The 19716-nt window shown below is 46.4% G+C and overlaps 1 protein-coding gene across 2 annotated transcripts in view; it reads right to left on the bottom strand.

The window, feature by feature from the left end:
• Nucleotides 1–19716, bottom strand: part of SH3BP5 (SH3 domain binding protein 5) — a 114465-nt gene that overhangs the window by 41493 nt on the left and 53256 nt on the right. For both annotated transcript variants that reach the window (XM_047768508.1, XM_047768498.1), the window contains exon 3: nucleotides 5357–5485. Coding sequence is in view for 1 of the 2 variants with exons in the window: in XM_047768498.1 (XP_047624454.1) it covers nucleotides 5357–5485 (129 nt within the window). In the remaining variant the exon portion in view is untranslated. The remainder of the gene's footprint in view (nucleotides 1–5356; nucleotides 5486–19716) is intronic.

The raw sequence follows: 19716 nt of genomic DNA on the forward strand, positions 1-19716 counted from the left end.
TATTCCAACCATTTAAAAATAACAAGGTGTTGCCCAAATGTCCACCAATGGATGAATGAATACACAAAATGTGGTCTACAAATACAATGGAGTATCATTCAGCCTTCAAAAGAAAGGTAATTCTGGTGCATGCATAAACAACATGGATAAAACTAGAAGACATTATGCTAAGTGAAAAAAGCCAATTACGACAGGACAAACTCTACATGCTTCCACTTACATGGGGTCTACTTAGGAGTCAAACTCATAAAAAGACAGGAAAGCAGAAAGGCAGTTGCCCAAAGGCTGGGGGAAGGGAGGAATGGAGAGTTATTATTTAACAAGTACAGAGTTGCATTTGGAAAAATGGAACAGTTCTGAAGATGGATAGTGTCCCCACCACAATATCAATGTACTTAATGCTACTTAATTGTTAAATTTAAAAAAGTTAAAAATGTAACCAACAAGAACCTATTGTATAGCACAGGGAACTATTACTCTTTTTTTTTTTTTGGTCTTTTTAGGGCTGCCCCCACAGCACATCGAATTTCCCAGGCTATGGGTCAAATCAGACCTGTAGCTGCCGGCCTATACCACAGCCACAGCTACGCCAGATCCAAGCCTCGTCTGTGACTTACTCCACAGCTCATGGCAACACTGGATGCTTAACCCACTGAGAGAGGCCAGGGATAGAACCTACATCCTCATGGATACTAGTGGGGTTCGTTACCACTGTGCCATGACGGGAATTCCCTCAATATTTTGTAATAACCTATAAGGGAAAAGAATCTGAAAAAAAAGGAAGACATATATAACTGAATCACTTTGCTGATGAACTAACACAACATTGCAAATCAATTATACCTGAACAACAAAACAGAAGTAAAAAAAAAACTCCAAAAAACAAAAAAATAGTTGGAATTCCCATTGTGGCTCAGCAGGTTAAGAACCCGACTAGTATCAGTGAGGATTTGGGTTCAATCCCTGGCCTTGCTCAGTGGGTTAAGGATCACAGACATGGCTCAGATCCTAAGTTGCTGCTGCTGTGGTGTAGGTCAGCAGCTATAGCTCCGATTTGACCCCTAGCCTGGGAACTTCCATATGCCATGGATGCAGCCCTAAAAAGTAAAAGTTAAAATGGTAAATCCTATATTAAATACAGTTCACCACAGAGGAAAATATTCTCAAGGGCTGGGACCAGCAATGATAAAATGACAGGCCCAGAGCCACTCCTAGACCAGTTAGAACCCAGGGAGCAGAGTAAGCAAGAAACTCTCTGCCAGTTAATTTTCCTGAGTCACAAGGGTTCCGCCCCCCTCGTCAGAATGTCCCCAGCCACACACTGAAGGCCAGATGGGCTGGCAGATAGGTCAAAGCCACCTTAAAAACAAGCTCTGGCTCACAGACAAAAACCTCAAATAAATCAAAGCCAGTTTCCTGCTCCCACCCCAGCCTAGAGTAAAAAAAAAAACAAAAAAAAAAGTTTTCTGCCTTCTCTTGGAAGAATTTGGACAGGGTTTTCAAGATCACAGGACCTAATCTGACTCATGACTCATGGTAGGAAAATGAATTGACATCAGGAACAAGAAAGTCAGTGCAAATTTCTGATGAGCAGACATAATTTCTACTTGGCCCAGTGATTGCATATCTTTGTAAACTCTTCACAGAAAACCAAACTGTAGAAGTCCTTCCCTTTGTAAGTATCTATTGTTCTACTGAGACAGACATTATAAAACCACCACTATGGTATAATCTCTTATTAAAAAAAAAAGAGATATACATCAAATATTAAGATGGCATAGGGACTTATTTTCTTTTTTGTGTGTATTTACTGAATTTTCTACTTTTTTTTTTTTTTTTTTGGCTGTGCCTGAAGCATGTGGAAGTTCCTGGGCGAGGAATCAAACCCGCACCACAGCAGCAACTCAAGCCGCTGCACTGACAACACCGGATCCTTAACCCACTGTGCCATAAAAGAACTCCTCTACAATTTTTTTTTTTAAATGAAGCCAAAACTTAAGGTTATGTAGGAATTCTGTCATCAAAGATTATCTTATTAAGTCATAAGAACACCTTGTGAATGTAATGGTTCATGACCATATCTGTTTCACTGTTTTCAGGTCACTGCCTTCACAGAAATGAGGATGCTGAGGCTATGAGTGTGTATGTAGTGCCTCACATACACACTTGGGGAAGATACTTCAAAGGCATCTCTCAGAGACCATCCCTGCTACACACAGTCAGGAGGTGGTGTAAATATAAAAAGGAAGGGGTGGGAATAAGACCAGAGGAAGAAAACAGGAAACCCCAACTGGCAGCAGCTGGAGGGGGGGAATCCCACCCCCTTCACCACTAGGAAGGTCAGAGGACACTGATGCACAGAAAGAACTTAGCCACCTAGCCCAGCCCAGAAGGCCCTCCATCCTCAGAAATGAAAAGCGACATCCACTCCCAGCCTCAGCCTTTGAGCATCCTTCCAGTTCCTCGGCCAGAGACCAGCAAGGTCCCTTGGGGCTGAGGGAAGGGGTCACTCTGAGCCTTCTTCCTGCCCACCTGCAAGGAGGCAGTTTAAGGGGAGGGTTTGCAGTCATAAAGCCAAGTAGAATTCCCTCGATACTCATCTTGGGCTCTGCCAGCTGATGGAGAGTCACTCAGCCCCAGGGTCTGGGTAATTATCTCATGAGACCTGATGACTCAGAGGCTAGTCCAAGGGACTCAGTAATTGTCACAACCCTTGTCCTTGCTGGCCAAGAGAAGAGAGGAAGGAGAAAAGCCACAATTCTCTGCAGCCCAGAGTGGGACCCTCACAATCCAGTTCCCTCCGACCTCTTTTTCCATCAAAGACAATTGGGGAGTGGTATGAAATCTATTTGAGATGTGTCACAGCCAACTGGGGACCCACCCGCCAAATTAGATTTGAATGAACTCAACCCAGACAAAGCTGGATCTGCTGGTCACACTCCTAATTCCTCTGCTCACCTAGCCATGAACAGGAAAAAACCCGTGAGTAAAGCAGCAACAGAGACAGAAAGCTCAAAACACCAAGGGTGGGCCAGGAGGAACATCTGGTCAACCTCATCATTCACACATCGGTTCATTTGTTCATTTGCTCAGGACCTGAACACTTTTGGTATGCTGGTATTTGCAAACATGGCAATGATCCGCACAGACCAAATCCCCTGTTTAGGAACTTGCGGACTTTCATGACTATAAACAAGTGAACAATAACAACAGATTGGGGCATGATAATTGCTATGGAGACAAGCCAAACCAGGAGCAAGGGCTGGGATGGTGAAGATGGTGGGCTGGCAGTTGTTACTTAACTCTTAGCCCAGGAAAGCCTTGTTGATAAAGTGACACCTGAGCAGAAAACCAAAAAAGATGGAGTGGACCACAGATCCTGCATTTAAGACAATGGCAGAGGGACCACAAGTTCAAAGACGCCATGGCGGGAATGCATCTGACCAGCTCAGCTAAAGAGGGACACTGCCCATCAGCTGGACCTGGCCACCTGAGGAGCCAACCTCTAGAGGTCCCTGAACACCAACGTCCCTTTAGCCAGCTCCAGGTAAGGAAGCCATTGCCTCGGCTCCAAGGGGAAGCTAACACACACCACTCTTCAGTCTTCCATGGCATAAGCATAGGGATATTTTGAAATTGATATCTGTGGCCTCAAAAGAATTAACAGATCACAAACTCAAGTGATGAAGAATTTCAGAAGATGAGATTTCATGACCTCCGCAGCACTGACCCAATGTTTACATTAAATTATCAGAAATTTCTGGAGTTCCCTGGTGGCCTAGGGGTTAAGGACTCTGCATTTTCACTGCTGTGGTTCAGGTTCGATCTCTGGCCTGGGAACTTCCGCATGCCTCAGGAACTGTTAAAAGAATTTTTTTTTCTCCTCACACATAACCAGAACCCTTTGTACGGCAAGGTCAAGACCAATACTACCCTAGGCTAAGCTGGAGGAGACACATCCCCAACATGGGGGCACCTTGAAGGTTGTGGCACACAGGTACTTTGGAGGGAGGATGCCCGAGGGTTGGGGAGTTTCTAGGGACTGGTGAGCACCTTCTGGAGAAGATTTTTTTGTCCCTGAAAAGCTGGAGGTCTGGGTGGGGAGGCGGAGAGAGGGCTGACTGCTCAGGCTTGTCACAGACCAACATGTAATGGGCACTCTGATGCTGTGCAGCCCAGGGCAGCTGGCCAGGGAAGGAGGAAGGGCTTCGGGCAGCCAGTCTGTCTGGGAAAAAAGGCAACACATCTGGCACATTCCAACCAGACAGCTCAGCTCAGGGTTCAGAGTGTAAAACCTGAACACATAGCTAGGATCTCAGCAGAACCACCAATGCACCTGGGGGGTTCAAATCTGAGGGGTACATGGAGCAGGTGAAGGAATAGGAACGCCCAAGTCCTGGCCCTTCATTCTCAATGGCACTGATCTCAACATATTTCTCGGTTTCTGGGGCTTCGCTTTCCAAGGGCTCTTTTCCCATCACCCCCGTCCTGCGCGATGTGCACACAGTAGGGCTCACATAGTACCAGCCCTCAGTGGGCGTCTGCTTACAAGTAGAGATGCTGGGGGCAGGGGTGGGGTAGCATCTCCAATCATATAAGCACAGAGCAGGGACAGGAACTCAATCTAGACTAACTGCTAAGAGTTCCCTGAGCAGGAAGCCCATATGGGCTAAGAGATATGAAAGGTCCCAGCCCAGGGCCCAGCATACAGCAGGCACCTCCAGGTGTCGGGAACTCTTTTCCTTCCCTTTCACAGGACCTGGCTATCAGACTGGGGGATGCCCCACGTCAGTGGCCATCCAAGGAAGACACACTCTGAAACCAGAACAGAGCTCCACAAGGCCCCAGCAGTTGCCTGGCCAGAGCCCCCTCTACCACCCCTTTCCTTCCCCGTCCCTCAGTTGCCTATTTGGGCTTTCAGGACAAAGAATCAGTGTTTCAAGAGAAGCAAATGGCTAATTTCTTCCAAACTAGGAAGGAGAACACGTGAGAGGGGCTGTCCCTCCTGATGTCCGACAGGCAGTCATTAGCGAGGGCAGAGGATAAACCTGATGTTCTAAACACAGACCCTGGTTCACATGAGCCAGCCCAGCTATCTGAGAGGGGGACCCCAGTACCCACACCGGCAGCCAGGTGGCACTCACTGGCAGAGACATCCAAATGCCAGCAACCATGCTCTATTAATAGTACCAAAAGTTGGAGTAAAGACAGGTTGTGGGGGGAATAAAATAAGAGGCTGACTCCAAATGCAGCTACTGACAAGGTCATGGCTATTCTGCACTCCGGACCTTCAGCGGGAGGCTCAAGAGTCAGAGGTACCCATGGCGTGCATGCAGGGTGATGGGTAGAAGCGTACCTGCCTCGCCACCCTCCTTGCCTCCCAGTAGGGCTTCGCATCTTCCACGGCTTTGCCAATTTTCTTCACCAGTTCATCCAGTTTCACTGTCGCTTCAACCAGAACAGAGCGGAACTTCTGACGAATGTCCTGCAGATGGGAAATCAAGGACACAGTTCAAGCTTAAGAAGGAACCCATGGAACAAAATTGTAACTTGAAAAGATACATGCACCCCAATGTTCATAGCAGCAGTATTCACAACAGCCAAGACATGGAAACAACCTAAATATGCATCAACAGAAGAGTGGATAAAGAAGATGTGGTAATACATACAACGTAATAGTACTCAGCCATAAAAAAAGAATGAAATAATGCCATCTGCAGCAACATGGACAGACCTAGAGATGATCATGCTAAGTGAAGTAAGTCAGACAGAGCAAGACAAATATCATGATAACCCATAATGTCATTTACATGTCAGATCTAAAATAGGACACAAATGAACTTATTTACAAAACAGAAACAGATCCCCAGACATAGAGAATGGACTTATGGTTGCCGGGGGGGATGGAGGGGGAGGGAAGGACAGGGAGATTGGGGTTAGCAGATGCAAACTATTATATACAGGATACATAAACAACAAGGTTCTACTGTATAGCACAGGGAATTTTAGTCAATATCCTGCTATAAACCATATGCAAAAGAATATGATATGGTTCATATCACTTTGCTGTACAGCAGAAATTAAGACAACATTGTAAATCAACTACACTTCAATAAAATAAATTTTTAAAAAAAAAAAGGAACCTGTGGAAATCTGCTTTACCTAACAAGAAATATCCACAAGGGCCTCCATGAGACCCACAAAGCCCTGAGTTAATACCTTTACAAGGCTGTGTCTAGAGCAGCACCGTCCAGGAGAACCTTTGATGATATTTGAAGTGTCCTATCATCTGCACTGGCCAGCGTGGCAGCCCCTGGCCACATGTGGCTACTGGACACGAGCTACTGAGATTGAGGAAATGAGTTTTTAATTAATGTCTATTTAAATTTATCATTTTATTTATCTATTTAAATTTAAACAATGTGCCCAGTGACCACTCTATCAGGCTCTGTCCAGGTCCTCAGGAGAAGATGTCCAGTCCAGACACCGCCGGCAACTTAGAACCTAATGAGAGTGCCATTGGCTGCCCTCTCACAGCGTCCTCAACCACGTAGCATGGTCAACATTAAACAATGGGGAGGTGAGGAGGCGGGTGGGGAAGGAAGGATAAATTAGGAGTTTGGGATTAAAACATACACACTACTACATATAAAACAGATACCAACAAGAACCTTCTGTACTCAATATCTTATAATAACCTCTAAGGGAAAAAAACTGAATATAAATATATGTGTATATATGTGAATATATATTAATATATATTATCTATATTACATGTTACCTATATTATTATATATAATATAGATAATTGAATCAAAGTGCTATACACCTGAAACTAACACAACATTATAAATTAATGATATTTCAAAAAATATTAAAAAAACAGTGGGTACAAATTTCCCACATGCCAAACCCCTGTGCTCGGCCTTGGGCTTGACCCCTGCCTTCAGGGCACTTCTGATCTGGTGGGTGAGGCAGGCAGGAGATTCTGGACCAGGATGGGAATGGTGCCCCAGACTAGGCACCCCAGACAAGGTGGGAACAGGGCCCCAGTCTAGGTGCCCCAGAACACAGGGTAGAGAACCTCACCAGGCCAGGTAAGGCGAGGGGTTAGAGAGAGACTCCAAGGAAACTTCCAAAGGGGACCATCTGCACAGAAGCCTGAAGCATGAATGGGCACTTAGGATGGGGAAGAAACAGTGAGTCCAGAGCAGGCAGCGAAGCCATGCTCACCGGGAGGGGGAGGGAGTTGGTGTGATGGTTTCCAGAAGCCGAAGGAAGTTGGAAGTCTGGAATGTGGAGGTCATTCCACAGAGATCAGGGCGGCCACCCCTCCTGGAGATGCTGCAGAAAGGTGCACCTCGAAAGAGGCTGGGCGGGAAGAACAGGCCAGGCTTAACCACACCGTGGCAGTCAGGAAACCACATCTATGGATGTCACAGGATGAAAAACAAAATTCAAAAGAAGACATGTAGACCCAGGTCTAGAAGGACACACTGGACAGTTGGTCAGGGCTTCATAGACCCCACATCCCCTCTACCTGCTTCCCTTGGCCACTGGCCTGACAGAGCCACACCCAGGAGTGGGGGGATCATGCGTGCATTTGAGAAGGCAAATGGTGCTCACAGAAGAAGGAACAACACATGATCACCAGCCGTGGGGCAGCCCCAAGAGCAGACAGCTGCTGGTAAAACACGTGTGCTCCTCTGGCTGCAAAGGGACTGTCACACTATGTGAAAACTATTTCTAAACATAAAATCAGAGGAGTCTCTTGGGCCAGTGGGATGGCTTGCAGCGGTAAGGAAGGCCCTGGCCACATCTAATTTCCTTCTGCCCATCATCTCACGCCGTGGGCTTTCTAGATGGATTTGAAGGTTCTAGATGAGAATACAGCCTTTGATTGTACAGGAGCATCTCACCTCCTGGGCCCCATCCTGCTTTTGACCCAGGCCTTGGTCCCGCCCCCAGTGCACCTTGGCTTGATTTTTCCCTGCCTTCCCTCCTATGTGGCCAGGCCTGCTGTCACATGCTACTGCTACCACTGCCACAGACCGAACAAGACCAGGCTTGTCCATGAAGATGTGAGGGCTGCCCAGGGACAAGCCCAGCTTCACTGAGCTTCTGCTGGACTTGACTTCCAGTACATGGGAGGCAGCATGTTGTCCAAAGCTCAGGATTTCTATCAGAAAGATGGATCCAAGCCTGGTGAACCACCTTCTGTGAGGCCCTGATCAGGTAACTTCCTTTTTTTTTTTTTAGGGCCACACCTGTGGCATTTGAAGGTTCCCAGGCTAGGGGTCTAACTGGAACTACAGCTGCTGGCTACACCAGCCCCAGCAACAAGGGATCCGAGCCGTGTCTGCCACCTACACCACAGTTCACGGCAACGCCAGATCCTTAACCCACTGAGGCAGGCCAGGGATGGAACACACAACCTCATAGTTCCTAGTCAGATTCATTTCCACTGTGCCACAATGGGAACTCCCAGGTAACTTCTTTATGAATCATTTCTATTACCTATAATACAGTTACTTTCCATCTCAGAGGGAGGGCTGCTGGAAGGAGCGAAGGAGAATGCAAAGGCAAAACACCTAATGGTTCCCAGGCACACAGTAGGTACAATCAGCACAACTCAACTTTTGTCCCCTGGCATAAAAAGAGACCTATGATCTGATTAAACAACACCAAGAGAGTGGCTGTGAGGTGGGGGCAGCCGACACAATGGAGGTAATGGCCTTTTACACTGTGTAGGCAGATGCTTTGCAGATGCACCCACACGCACCAGTGAATCCTCCCCCTCACCGCCCGGGCGGAGGGAACACCAATGCCACTCACATCCAGACCACAGGTGGGAAAATCGGGGTCACATCAGTCATCATGAGACCCAGGGCAGGTCCCCCATCACTCTGCAACTCCTCTGGGAAATGAGAATTGGGCCCCAAACTAGCAGCCCATAATCTGTGGGCCAACAGGCTTAGTGCTTTTGGTGTGTATGCTGTGTACTAAACATCAGGGGGACGGGGGGAAATATATATATATATTTTTTTTTTTTCACAGTTGTAGCTGCCAGCCTATGCCACAGCAACACCAGATCTGAGCCTCATCTGTGACCTACCCCACAGCTCATGGCAACACTGGATCCTTAACCCACTGAGCGAGGCCAAGGATCAAACCCATGTCCTCATGGATACTAGTCAGATTCATTTCTGCTGAGCCACAACAGGAACTCCCATATTCCTTTTTTTTAATGTGGATTTGAAATTTTCTCATTAAAAAAAAAAACAAAACATTTTTTAATCAGATGATCTGGCAACACTGAGCCCCCATTCCTCCCTAGCAACCACTGGCTGGAAATGGAGAAGATACCCCTTAGAGCCTGTCCTTCCCAGCCCCTACCCTCTGTACCTGAGGCACACCCAGCCTCCTTTACTCGATGAGCTCCCCCCACCCCGTCCAGCCCTCCCTGACTGTGGATTTGCCCCAAGCTATTCTGGGCTCCAGTGACTATAACCCACCAACCCTGTCTGTGTGAGAGGAGGATGCAGGGAACAGATGGTACAGTTTCCTGTGGAGCAGACATGGATGTTATGAATGCTTTAATTGAATCAGTGCATGCAATAAGGTGCTATGGTTGTTATTCACATTTCACAAAGAGGGAAACTGAGGTGCAGAGAGACAGACAGGTAGCTTGCCCAAGGTAACAAAACTGGGGCGTGGTGGAGCCAACATTTAAACCCAAGCAGTTTGGGTTGTGGGATGGAAATCCTGTGAAACTGGATTGTGATGATCACTATACAACTACAGATGTGATAAATTCATTTGAGTAATTTAAAAAATAATAATAAAAAAATAAACTCAAGCAGTAAATAAATAAGTGTGGTAAGAACTAAGACCTCAGTCTACCCACTAGGTAGCAGACCCACAACTGGAAAGGCCACCAGAAGAAAGTGTCATCCCAGCCAGGCCTTGTACGGAAGAAGATCTCACCAGACAGAGACAGGGGGCATTGAGGCTGAGGGACCAGCCATGGAAAAGGGCAGCAGGTACAAGGACTGGGGTCTTGGAGGAACGAAGGGCACACACGCCACATTAAGGAGCTAGAACTTGATCCCATGAGTAATGGGAGACAGGGTGGGTTTCTCCTGAGTTTCAACTGACTTCCAACTTCAGAAATGCCTGAAGACTGGTCTGCCACAAAAAGGAAAAGTAATCACTGCTCACTAGGCAGCAGCTGTGAGTAGGACTTCCCTGGCTGCAAAATGTAAACACCTAACATTGACTACAGTATGGTTCTGTTGGAACAATGCACCACACCGTCTCCTTCGAATTGAAGGGTTAAATTAATAGTAGGTGGGCATTAGACATTGATTTCTTCCTCTGTGATTCATATACTTCCTTTTTCTTGTCTTATTGTATTGGCTAGACCTCCAGTTCAATGCTGAAAAGAAGCCATTACTGACAGCACCCTTATCTGACTCTAAATATAATGATTACCTCTAAAGCTTCACCATTAAGTAACATGTTCTTTAGGTTCTTAGTAGATACACTTTTTTGAATTTATGGAATTCCTTCCTAGTTCTGACTCGGTGAAATTTTTTGAACACTGATTTCTGACCCAGCCTTCTCCCTTCTCCCTACTGCCTTCTACTCTTCTTCCTTTCTCTTATTTCAGGTTCCTTCCTACATCCTCTGCATCTCAAAGTACTATATCGACCACTTAAAGGAACTGAGACACTGAAAATGTAACTTGTCTGCTGTTTCAGTTCACTGAACCAAGATGTTTCTAAAACTGATAACTGAAAGAAAGTCCTAAAAAAGAAAACATTGCTTCCATCATTTACAGGTCATTTCTTCGTTCCATGTCTTAAACACACCTTTTAAGGTCTTCCCTTCTTTAAAAACTCAGGAAAAAAGAATATATGCATATATATATATATAGAAGAGAGAGAGAGAGAGAGAGACCGACCGACCTACTGGAGGAAAGAGAATGGGAAAAGTGGGTGTGTGGTGGTGAAAGAGGGAAGAAAGAGACAAAAACTTCGTGGATGGTGTTGGCAAATAAAATCTAAAACTAAAAAGTCAACAAGTAGCCACAGAGGGAGTTCCGGTCATGGCACACTGGAAACTGACTATTATCCAGGAGGATGCAGGTTTGATCCCTGGCCCCCCTCAGTGGGTCGGGGATCTGGCATTGCCATGAGCTGTAGTGTAGGTCACAGATGTGGCTCGGATCTGGCGTTGCTGTGGCTGTGGTGTAGGCTGGCCACTGTAGCTCCGATTGGACCCCTAGCCTGGGAACTTTATATGCCACAGGTGAGGCCCTTTTTAAAAAGAAAAAAAAAGTAGTGGTAGTAGCCATACAAAGCCTGCTATTTAGAGACAAAGAAGTAAATACCTAAATAATAAAACAAGTTAAACTAATCTATTGAACTGCCTTTAGGGGAGAAAAAAAAATGGGGATGGGGTGGGAGGATGGGATACTAACGGGAGTGTTTTACTTGTTTTGTCTTTTGCCTCTTTCTAAACTGTAGTTAAATACCACAGTGGATTTTTAAGCAGAGGTGTGACCAGCTCAAATCTGGGTTTCACCAAAGAGTGGACTGAGGTCCTCAGATGAGTCTGGTCAGCAGGTTCAGGGACCTCCAGCCTGGTTAAGTGTGTGACCATCAAAGTATGTTGAACCCAAGAGACCTGACATCTGCATCTGCCTCTGCAGAAGAGGCTGTGCTGCCAGGGATGGTGACGCATGGCTGGCCAACAGCCAACCACCACCAAGTCTATTCATCCAAGACGCATGAAAAGCTCAACACAAAGCCAGCTTTCTCCCTGATAAAACAGAGTGGACCCAGTTCTTTTACCATCCCACAATGGGTCTTGGCTACATGAGCAATGATTCTTCAAGGTGTAGGAACCCACAAACCAAAATCTTTCCTGCCTGTCCCAACATAACAGCCCTGATTTTCCTGGGCTTCACCCTGGTCCCAGAACTGGTTCTACACCTGACCAATCAGTCGTGGATACTCCTAGCCTCAGTGATTGTTGAGGGAGTGCATGTGACCCATCAGAACCAGTAAAGATTTTATTTTGGGGCTTTTCTGAAACTGTTAGAGGAAACTTTTCCACAGAGATGACTGAGAGGATAGAATGAAAGCTGTGGGAGATGGCAGCTATATTGGCACCATGAGGGGAGAGCCTGCCAGAAACAGGGAGAGAGGGAGTAAAGGAAGAAGTCCCAATGACACTGTGAAATCTTGGACCTACCAATACTTTACAATCTAACCCTATACTCCACTTCCCCAGAGCCAAAAGAGCACCCATACACACATACACACACACACACACACACACACACACACACACACACACACACACAGTGTCACCACTGATTTGTTTTGTTTAAGCTACTTGCAATTGGATTTCTTCCATTTGCAATTGAATTCAGCCTTCAAAAAAATTTGAATCTCTCAGAGTCCCTTAAAAAAATTTTTTTTTTTTTGAAAAATATGCCTTAAAGGAGTCATGCTAATGTATTCAGGGAGGGGAAAGTCATGTACTGTAACTAAATACAGGTGACTGCTGGAGGGATTTTTGCCCCTGTCAGTAAAGCCAAGCTTATAAGGAACAGAGTTTGGGGAACTCAATTCAACCTAACTTGTGAAAAGCACTTCTTTCTTTCAATGCATCTTAAAGCCAGCTGGCCACAACTGGCCTTGTGCTTGTTTGCCTTATTTCCTAGTTGGAGAACAGACTGGAACAGGATTCTTTGTTACAATTACAATTACAGGCAAATGTGTCTCTCACGGTCTGGGTGGGGGTTGCTCCCAGGAGCTTCCAGGGACGAGAGGAAGCTGGCTGTTTTCCCTGCAGTAAATGATCCGTGGAGGGAAGCGATTCTGAACTCCAAGCTCATCTCAGGAGAATGAGCAGACCTTTTACCAGTTAAGAAAGATAAGCCACATATCATCCAGGTCTGTTTACCAGCTGATTATTTTCTAAATCAGCACTTGAAGGTCTCCCTGGGCCTAAATGAGGCCTCAGATCTTCAAATCTGAAAAGCATGTGCCATAACCATTAGGTGACAGGCTGAGGGCAATTTATTCAAGCCAAGAACTGCTTCAATGTGTCACAGTGTGTCAAAAATACAGCCCTGATTCAGCCGAGAACCCCAGCTACACCAGACCTGCACCACTGTGCCTTGGAAAATGGCAGGCTGGTGTCACCACACTGGGGACAAGCCCCTGTTTTCTGGCCAATCCACTCACCACAGCCTCAATGATCTTACCTGTAGGCTGAGAAGGGCAGCCTTGCCCCTTCCCAAAGGCATCCCCGGAACCAAGCGAGATGAGGAGGGGACGTCAGTTTTTAAAAATAACTGTCCTTACAAATTAAAGATGACACCGAACTTCAAAAGATCCTCGGTAATGCCATTTGTAAATACACTGCGTTCTGCTCGTGGAAAGACTTGACAGGCATGACCTGGGCCCCACAAGGCCCCTGGAGGACAAGCTCGCCAGGCTCTGCAAGGAAGGTCCCTAATCTACAGATCAGAGAACTTGGCCTTGGGGAGAAGCAGTGGCTTGGCCTGAGGTCACACACGCAGAGAAGCGTCAGGCTGCAGAGCACAGACCTTCAGTCCAATGACTTTCTTTTCACCCGTGGTTCTCAAAGTCTGGTCCAGGGAACTTGGGGGTGGGAGTTTGCGGGAGGCGGGGTGGGGTGCTGAGACCTTTGGTGGGAGTCTGCAAGGTCAAAACCATTTTCATAATCAAGTTTACCTTAATTGGCCTTTGTCAGCCTTATTCTCTCATGAGTGTTTGGGGAATTTTCCAGAGACTACTTGATATGTGATATCACAGGACAGAATACAGAAGCAGAAATGGGAATCTAGCGCTTCGAAACCATAACATGACAACTGTTTTTTCATGAATTGTTTTTCGCTGGTTTGGGGAAACAATTGTTTTTGACCAAATATATTATTTATGTTGACCTGTAATGGGTTTATTACTGTCTCTATTAATGAATGAAGACACATTTTTAGAACAACTTTGCTTTACTCTCTAACACAGCAGATATCATAGATGTTGCCCACAAAAACCAAGGCTCACCAAACCACGCTCTTCCCCTCGGCCGCCCTGCAAAGACCCTGCTTGGGGAAACACCAGTGACTTCATCATCAGCAGACCAGCTACTCTTTTCTCAGGCCTGCCTGTTCTCCTTCTGATTTCCCAAAAAGAACAACTCCGTGTGCAGCCACCATGTCTTCACAGCCCTTTCTCATGTTTGCTAATCTCCTTTTTAAGAAAAAGGATGTGAGTCAGGCCCAGAGCCTTTGCCGGAGAAGGGAACCTACCAGAATTTGACAAGCAAAACAATAAATCCACTGGAAACAAAAGAATACTGCTCTGAAAGCTGTGCCCTATGAGGTAGGCTCATCTCTGATTCTTCAATAAAAAGCCTGCTTTCAACACAGTTGTCTCCCTTTGATGGTTTTTCTTTTTTTTCTTTTTGGTCTGTTTTAGGACCACACTTGCAGCATATGGAAGTTCCCAGGCTAAGGGTCGAATCAGAGCTGCAGCTGCCAGCCTACGCCACAGCCACAGCAACACCAGATCCAAGTCATGTCTGCAAACTACACCACAGCTCATCGCAACACCAAATCCTTAACACAGTGAGCAAGGCCAGAGATCGAACCTGCATCCTCAAGGATACTAGTCAGATTCATTTCTGCTGAGCCATGAGGAGAGCTCCCCAATCCATCCTTTAAGAGCGTTTATGGCAGCTATGAAAACACACAAGGAGAAGCACTTTCCCAGAGCTTGGGTGAGAGGGGTCAAGTGCCCTCCAGGGCTGCCAGCTAGAACTTCCTGCAACAATGTGGATGTCCTGTATCCATGCAGCCTGCCACAGAGACCACCCACTACACGTGGCTAAAGGAAAACTTGGAATGTGCTCAGTGCAGGTGACTGGATTTTTTAAATTAAATTTTTATTTTTTAAAAAATTTATTTTGGAGTTCCTGTCATGGTGTAGAGGAAACGAATCCAACTAGGAATTCATTGAGGGCTGGATCCCTGGCCTTTCTCAGTGGGTTAAGGATCCGGCATTGCTGTGAGCTGTGGTGTAGGTCACAGATGCAGCTTGGATATGGTGTTGCTGTAGCCGTGGTGTAGTCTGGCAGCTGTAGTTCCAACTGGACCCCTAGCCTGGGAACCTTCATGTGCCATGGGTGTGACCCTTTAAAAAATTTTCTTTTTTATTGAAATATAGTTGATTTACAGTGTTGTGTTAATTTCCACTGTATAGCAAAGTGATTCAATTATACAAAGATGTCCTTTTTCATATTCTTTTCTATTATGGTTTATCACAGGATACTAGATACTATGCTAGACAATAGGATAAATTTTTATTTTGGGGGAATAATTCATGTTACTCTGAGCGGCTTGTGTAGGCCATCCTGGACAGCCCAGGTCCAGCTCCTGGATCCTGGATTTCACTCTGTTCTCCACTTGGAGGGATCACGCCAGGCTCCTGGGCCCTCCTGCTGCTGCCTTCTCTCCTTGCCTCTGTCCAGGTTTTTCTTGCCACAGAGAGTGGCCATCACAGCCCTGTGAGAAGGGCAGCCAGTCCCTTAAATCTGAATTCACCTTCAGGAATTTCACAGCAGAGGCAGAATTGGAAAGACTGTGCCAGCATGGAGGTGAGGTCCAGGGAGCCAGAGTAGAAAGGCCGAAGCAAGAGGGCGCAGGAGCCAGAAGGAAGCAGAGGTGGAAAAGAAGGCGGGAGAGCGCAGGAGCTAAAGCCAGCTCCCCAAGGTCACAATATCCCAGCACCCTGCAGGCCCAGTTTCCCATCAACCAGTTTCATCCAACCACCAAGTTTCATTCAACCTGCTGAGGACAAGCTCCAAAGGGATGGAAACATGCATGGAAAAGGAAGAAAGGAGAAGAAAATACCAGGGCCTCCGAGCTGGAAGCAACAGATCACTGCTGGGGACCAGGGCGTCCCTCCGTCCCTCTTGGCCCTTCTTTTCTACCTCAAGCCCCAACTGCAGACAGAGGCCTCCTGGGGCATCTGCCAAACCCAGCTTCTGTGGGGACTGTGCCCCATGCAAAAGCAGAGCCCTGCCACCATGCTTCTGATGCAAGACCCTTTCCTGGGGGACAGAATGGAGGAAGAGAGGAGGGAGAGGTGGGGACACAGGCAGAAATGCCCAAGAGGGAGGAGAATGCAAAGGAGAGAAAGGCAGGAGTTCCAGTTGTGGCTCAGTGGTTAACGAATCCGACTGGGAACCATGAGGTTGCAGGTTCGATCCCTGGCCTTGCTTAGTGGGCTGAGGATCTGGCGTTGCCGTGAGCTTTGGTGTAGGTTGCAGATGCGGCTCAGATTCCGCGTTGCTGTGGCTCTGGCATAGACCAGTGGCTACAGCTCCGATTCGACCCCTGGCCTGGGAACCTCCATATGCCGTGGGAGCGGCCCAAGAAATAGCAAAAAGACAAAAAAAAAAAAAAAAAAAGAGGAGAGAAAGGCAGAAGGTAGCAGAGGAAGGTTGTGGAAGGCGATCCGGGTTCCTGACCCTAATTCTGCAATGACCCAACCAGAGCATTTACCAACCCAACCAAGGTGCCTTGGTGAGTGCGAGCTGACACTGTGAACAATGATCCGGGGACAGCAGGTGTAAACCAAGACTGTCAGGGCCCACCGGGATGCCTGGTCTTTGCTCCAGGCTCTACAATGCTCCCCTCCCTTGGGGTCCCTGAAGGACTCCTTCGACCTTCCAGAAAACCCTGCCTTTTAGTTTAGCTGTTTGAGTGGTTTGGGACAAAGCGTAGGGGATTCTACCCCCGGCTTCAGACCCAAGGGCAGGCCCTGTGCAGTGTGACAGCCTTGGTTCCTGCCCTGCCTTCTCTTTCCACCAGCCACCTCACCATTGGGCTTGGTCCTGAGCCACCAAGAGGTTCCTTCCACTGAGAAAGGAGAAAAGGAAAGTAAGAAAAGATGGTAGCCAGCATGGTGTCCTGCTAAAGCTGGCCTCTTCCGAGGTTAACAAAAGTCTGAGAGCTTTTTTAGGCCGATGTGGAACCGGGTTCCTCCCAGGTGGGAAGACTCTGTTCTAGAACTCTGGTTTGACTATAGGATGTTTCCAGACAAGCTGGTGGGCATCCGCTCCCAACCCTCAGAGCACAGCAGCTGCCCCGGCTCCATGCCACCCTGGACTACGCAGCTCCGGCCAACGTCAAGATTCCACCGCTGGGTGGAAGCTGTTAAGGCAGCTGGCAGGAAGGGAACAAGGAAAAGTCTCTTTTAAAATTTTTTTTTTTCAATTCAAAATTTAAATAACTTTAGACCGGGAAAAAAATGAGGTTAAGATGCAAACATGATGCCCCTTCAGCCTGACATACTTCGGTATATACTTCCTAAAGATAGGGACGTTCTTTTATATAACCAGAGTACAATGATCATAATTGGAAAACTAACACAGATATGACGTCACTAATCTGGTCTGTAACTTTGTTCAAAATGCATTAACCGTCCCACCAATGTCTTTTATAGCAAAGGAAAAAAATTTTTTTCCTGGTCCAAGATCCAATCCAGGACTCCCACCTTGCATCTGTCAATCTCTCCCTAGACACCTTTAATTTGAAACAGTTCTTCAATTTTTCATGGCCTTGATATTTTTGAATAATATGAACCAGTTATTTTGTGGAATGTCTTTCACTTTGGAAAAGGCTCACTTGCAATTTATCTTTTTTTTTTTTTGTCCATACCGGTGGCATGCAGAAATTCCCAGGCCAGGGATCAAACCCACACCACAGCAGTGACCCATGCCACTAAAGGGATAATCCCAGATTTTTAACCACTAGTCCATCAGAAAATTCCTCAATTCATCTTTTCTACTGATGTTACAGAGGTAGGAGACACCAGGATGGGATTGAACCAATTACCAAAAAAAAAAAAAAAAAAAAAATTGTTAAAACGGCCCAAGGCTCCAAGCACCACAAAAAAGAAAACCCATAAGCTCTTTAAGTCTGCGGGCACAAGAGCCAGTCCTGAGTCCCTGGAGGAGGGACAGAAGTTAGAGAACCACCCTACACACACACACATACATACAGACGCACACATATACACAGAGCTGGGAAGGCTGGCAGGACCCACTGCCTTTTCATTCAGGGACAAACACATGCTTTTGAACCCACAAGATTCTTTGTGTGTTAGGAGGCAGAGTTGCTGATGCTGTGGCATTTTACTGATTCAGCCACAAAAGAACCATGTCCATGTTTATGCTGAGGGGCTTAACGTATTTCCTCGAATTCAAGACCCACTTTTTAAAAAAATCTGCAAATATTAGACTTCAGGCAGATCATACATATGAGTGTGTATCAGGGGTCGTGTCCCAGCCACTCATCAAGTGATTATGCAATACAAGGTCCATTCCAGAATTAACACAAATGTCAGCATCAGGGCAATCTGGCGAGGTCATGTCCTGGCCCTGGCAAGCCCCGGGGATGAGGCAGTGCAGCCTCTGGGGAGAGCAGGCACCTCCAGCACTCCAGGCAAGCTGCTGCCTGGCTCCTCTAGGGTAACCTTCCTCCTGCCTGCAGCTCACAGAACAGAAAGAAAGGACACAGAATGCAGAGGACCCAAAGTCAAAATCCAACTGCCATAACTTTAAGAGACACAGAAGGACCCACCAGAAGAAATGGTTAAAAATGTGAAAAGTGGTTGCTTCTAGTAGAACTGGGGCTGGGAAGGAATGAGGCAAAGGACTTCCACTTTCTCAGGGGCGTTTCTTCAACTATGTGCAAGTCTTGCTTCAATAAAGAGAAAATTTTAGGTTGACTGCACCATCAGTTGGTGACCAAAATTTTGTATTTAACCTATCGTCAAGACTGAGGGGGATTCATTCAGCTAGTTTCAAATCAAAATCTCAGTCATTCAAGGAAACTGGTACAGCCACTATGGAAAACAGTAAGGAGGTTTCTCAAAAAACTAAAAAACAGGTTGCCAGATGATCCTGCAATCCCACCTCTGGACACCTATCCAAATTCAAAAAGATACATGCACCCCAACGTTCACAGTAGCACTATTCACAATAGCCAAGACATGGAAACAACCTAAATATCCACTGACAGAGGAATGGATAAAGAAGATATATATATACATACACACAATGGAATACTAATCATAAAAAGGAATGAAACAATGTCATTTGCAGCAACATGGATGAGATTATCACACTAAGTAAAGTAAGTCAGAGAAAGCCATATCATGGAGTTCCCATTGTGGCTCAGAGGTGGCAAAACCGACTGGTAATCATGAGAATGCGGGTTCAATCCCTGACCAGAGTCAGTGGGTTAAGGGATCCAGTGTTGCCGTGAGCTGTGGTATAGGAAACAGACATGGCTCAGACCCCATGTTGCTGTGGCTGTGGTGCAGGCTGGCAGCTACAGCTCAGATTCGATCCCTAGCCTGGGAATTCCCAGATGCTGCAAGTGTGGCCTTAAAAAGACCAAAAAAAAAAAAGTATATATCATTTAGTATCACTTATGTATGGATCTAAAATATGACACAAATGAATTTATATACAAAAAAGAAACAGACTCACAGACTTAGAGAAGAGACTTGTGGTTGCCAAGGGGGAGGAGGGGTGGAGAGGAGAAGGATTGGGAGTTTAGGATTAGCAGATGTAAACTATTATATCTAGGAGGGATAAACAACA

The sequence above is a fragment of the Phacochoerus africanus genome, chromosome 1, assembly GCF_016906955.1.
Source record: "Phacochoerus africanus isolate WHEZ1 chromosome 1, ROS_Pafr_v1, whole genome shotgun sequence".
NCBI lineage: Eukaryota > Metazoa > Chordata > Mammalia > Artiodactyla > Suidae > Phacochoerus > Phacochoerus africanus.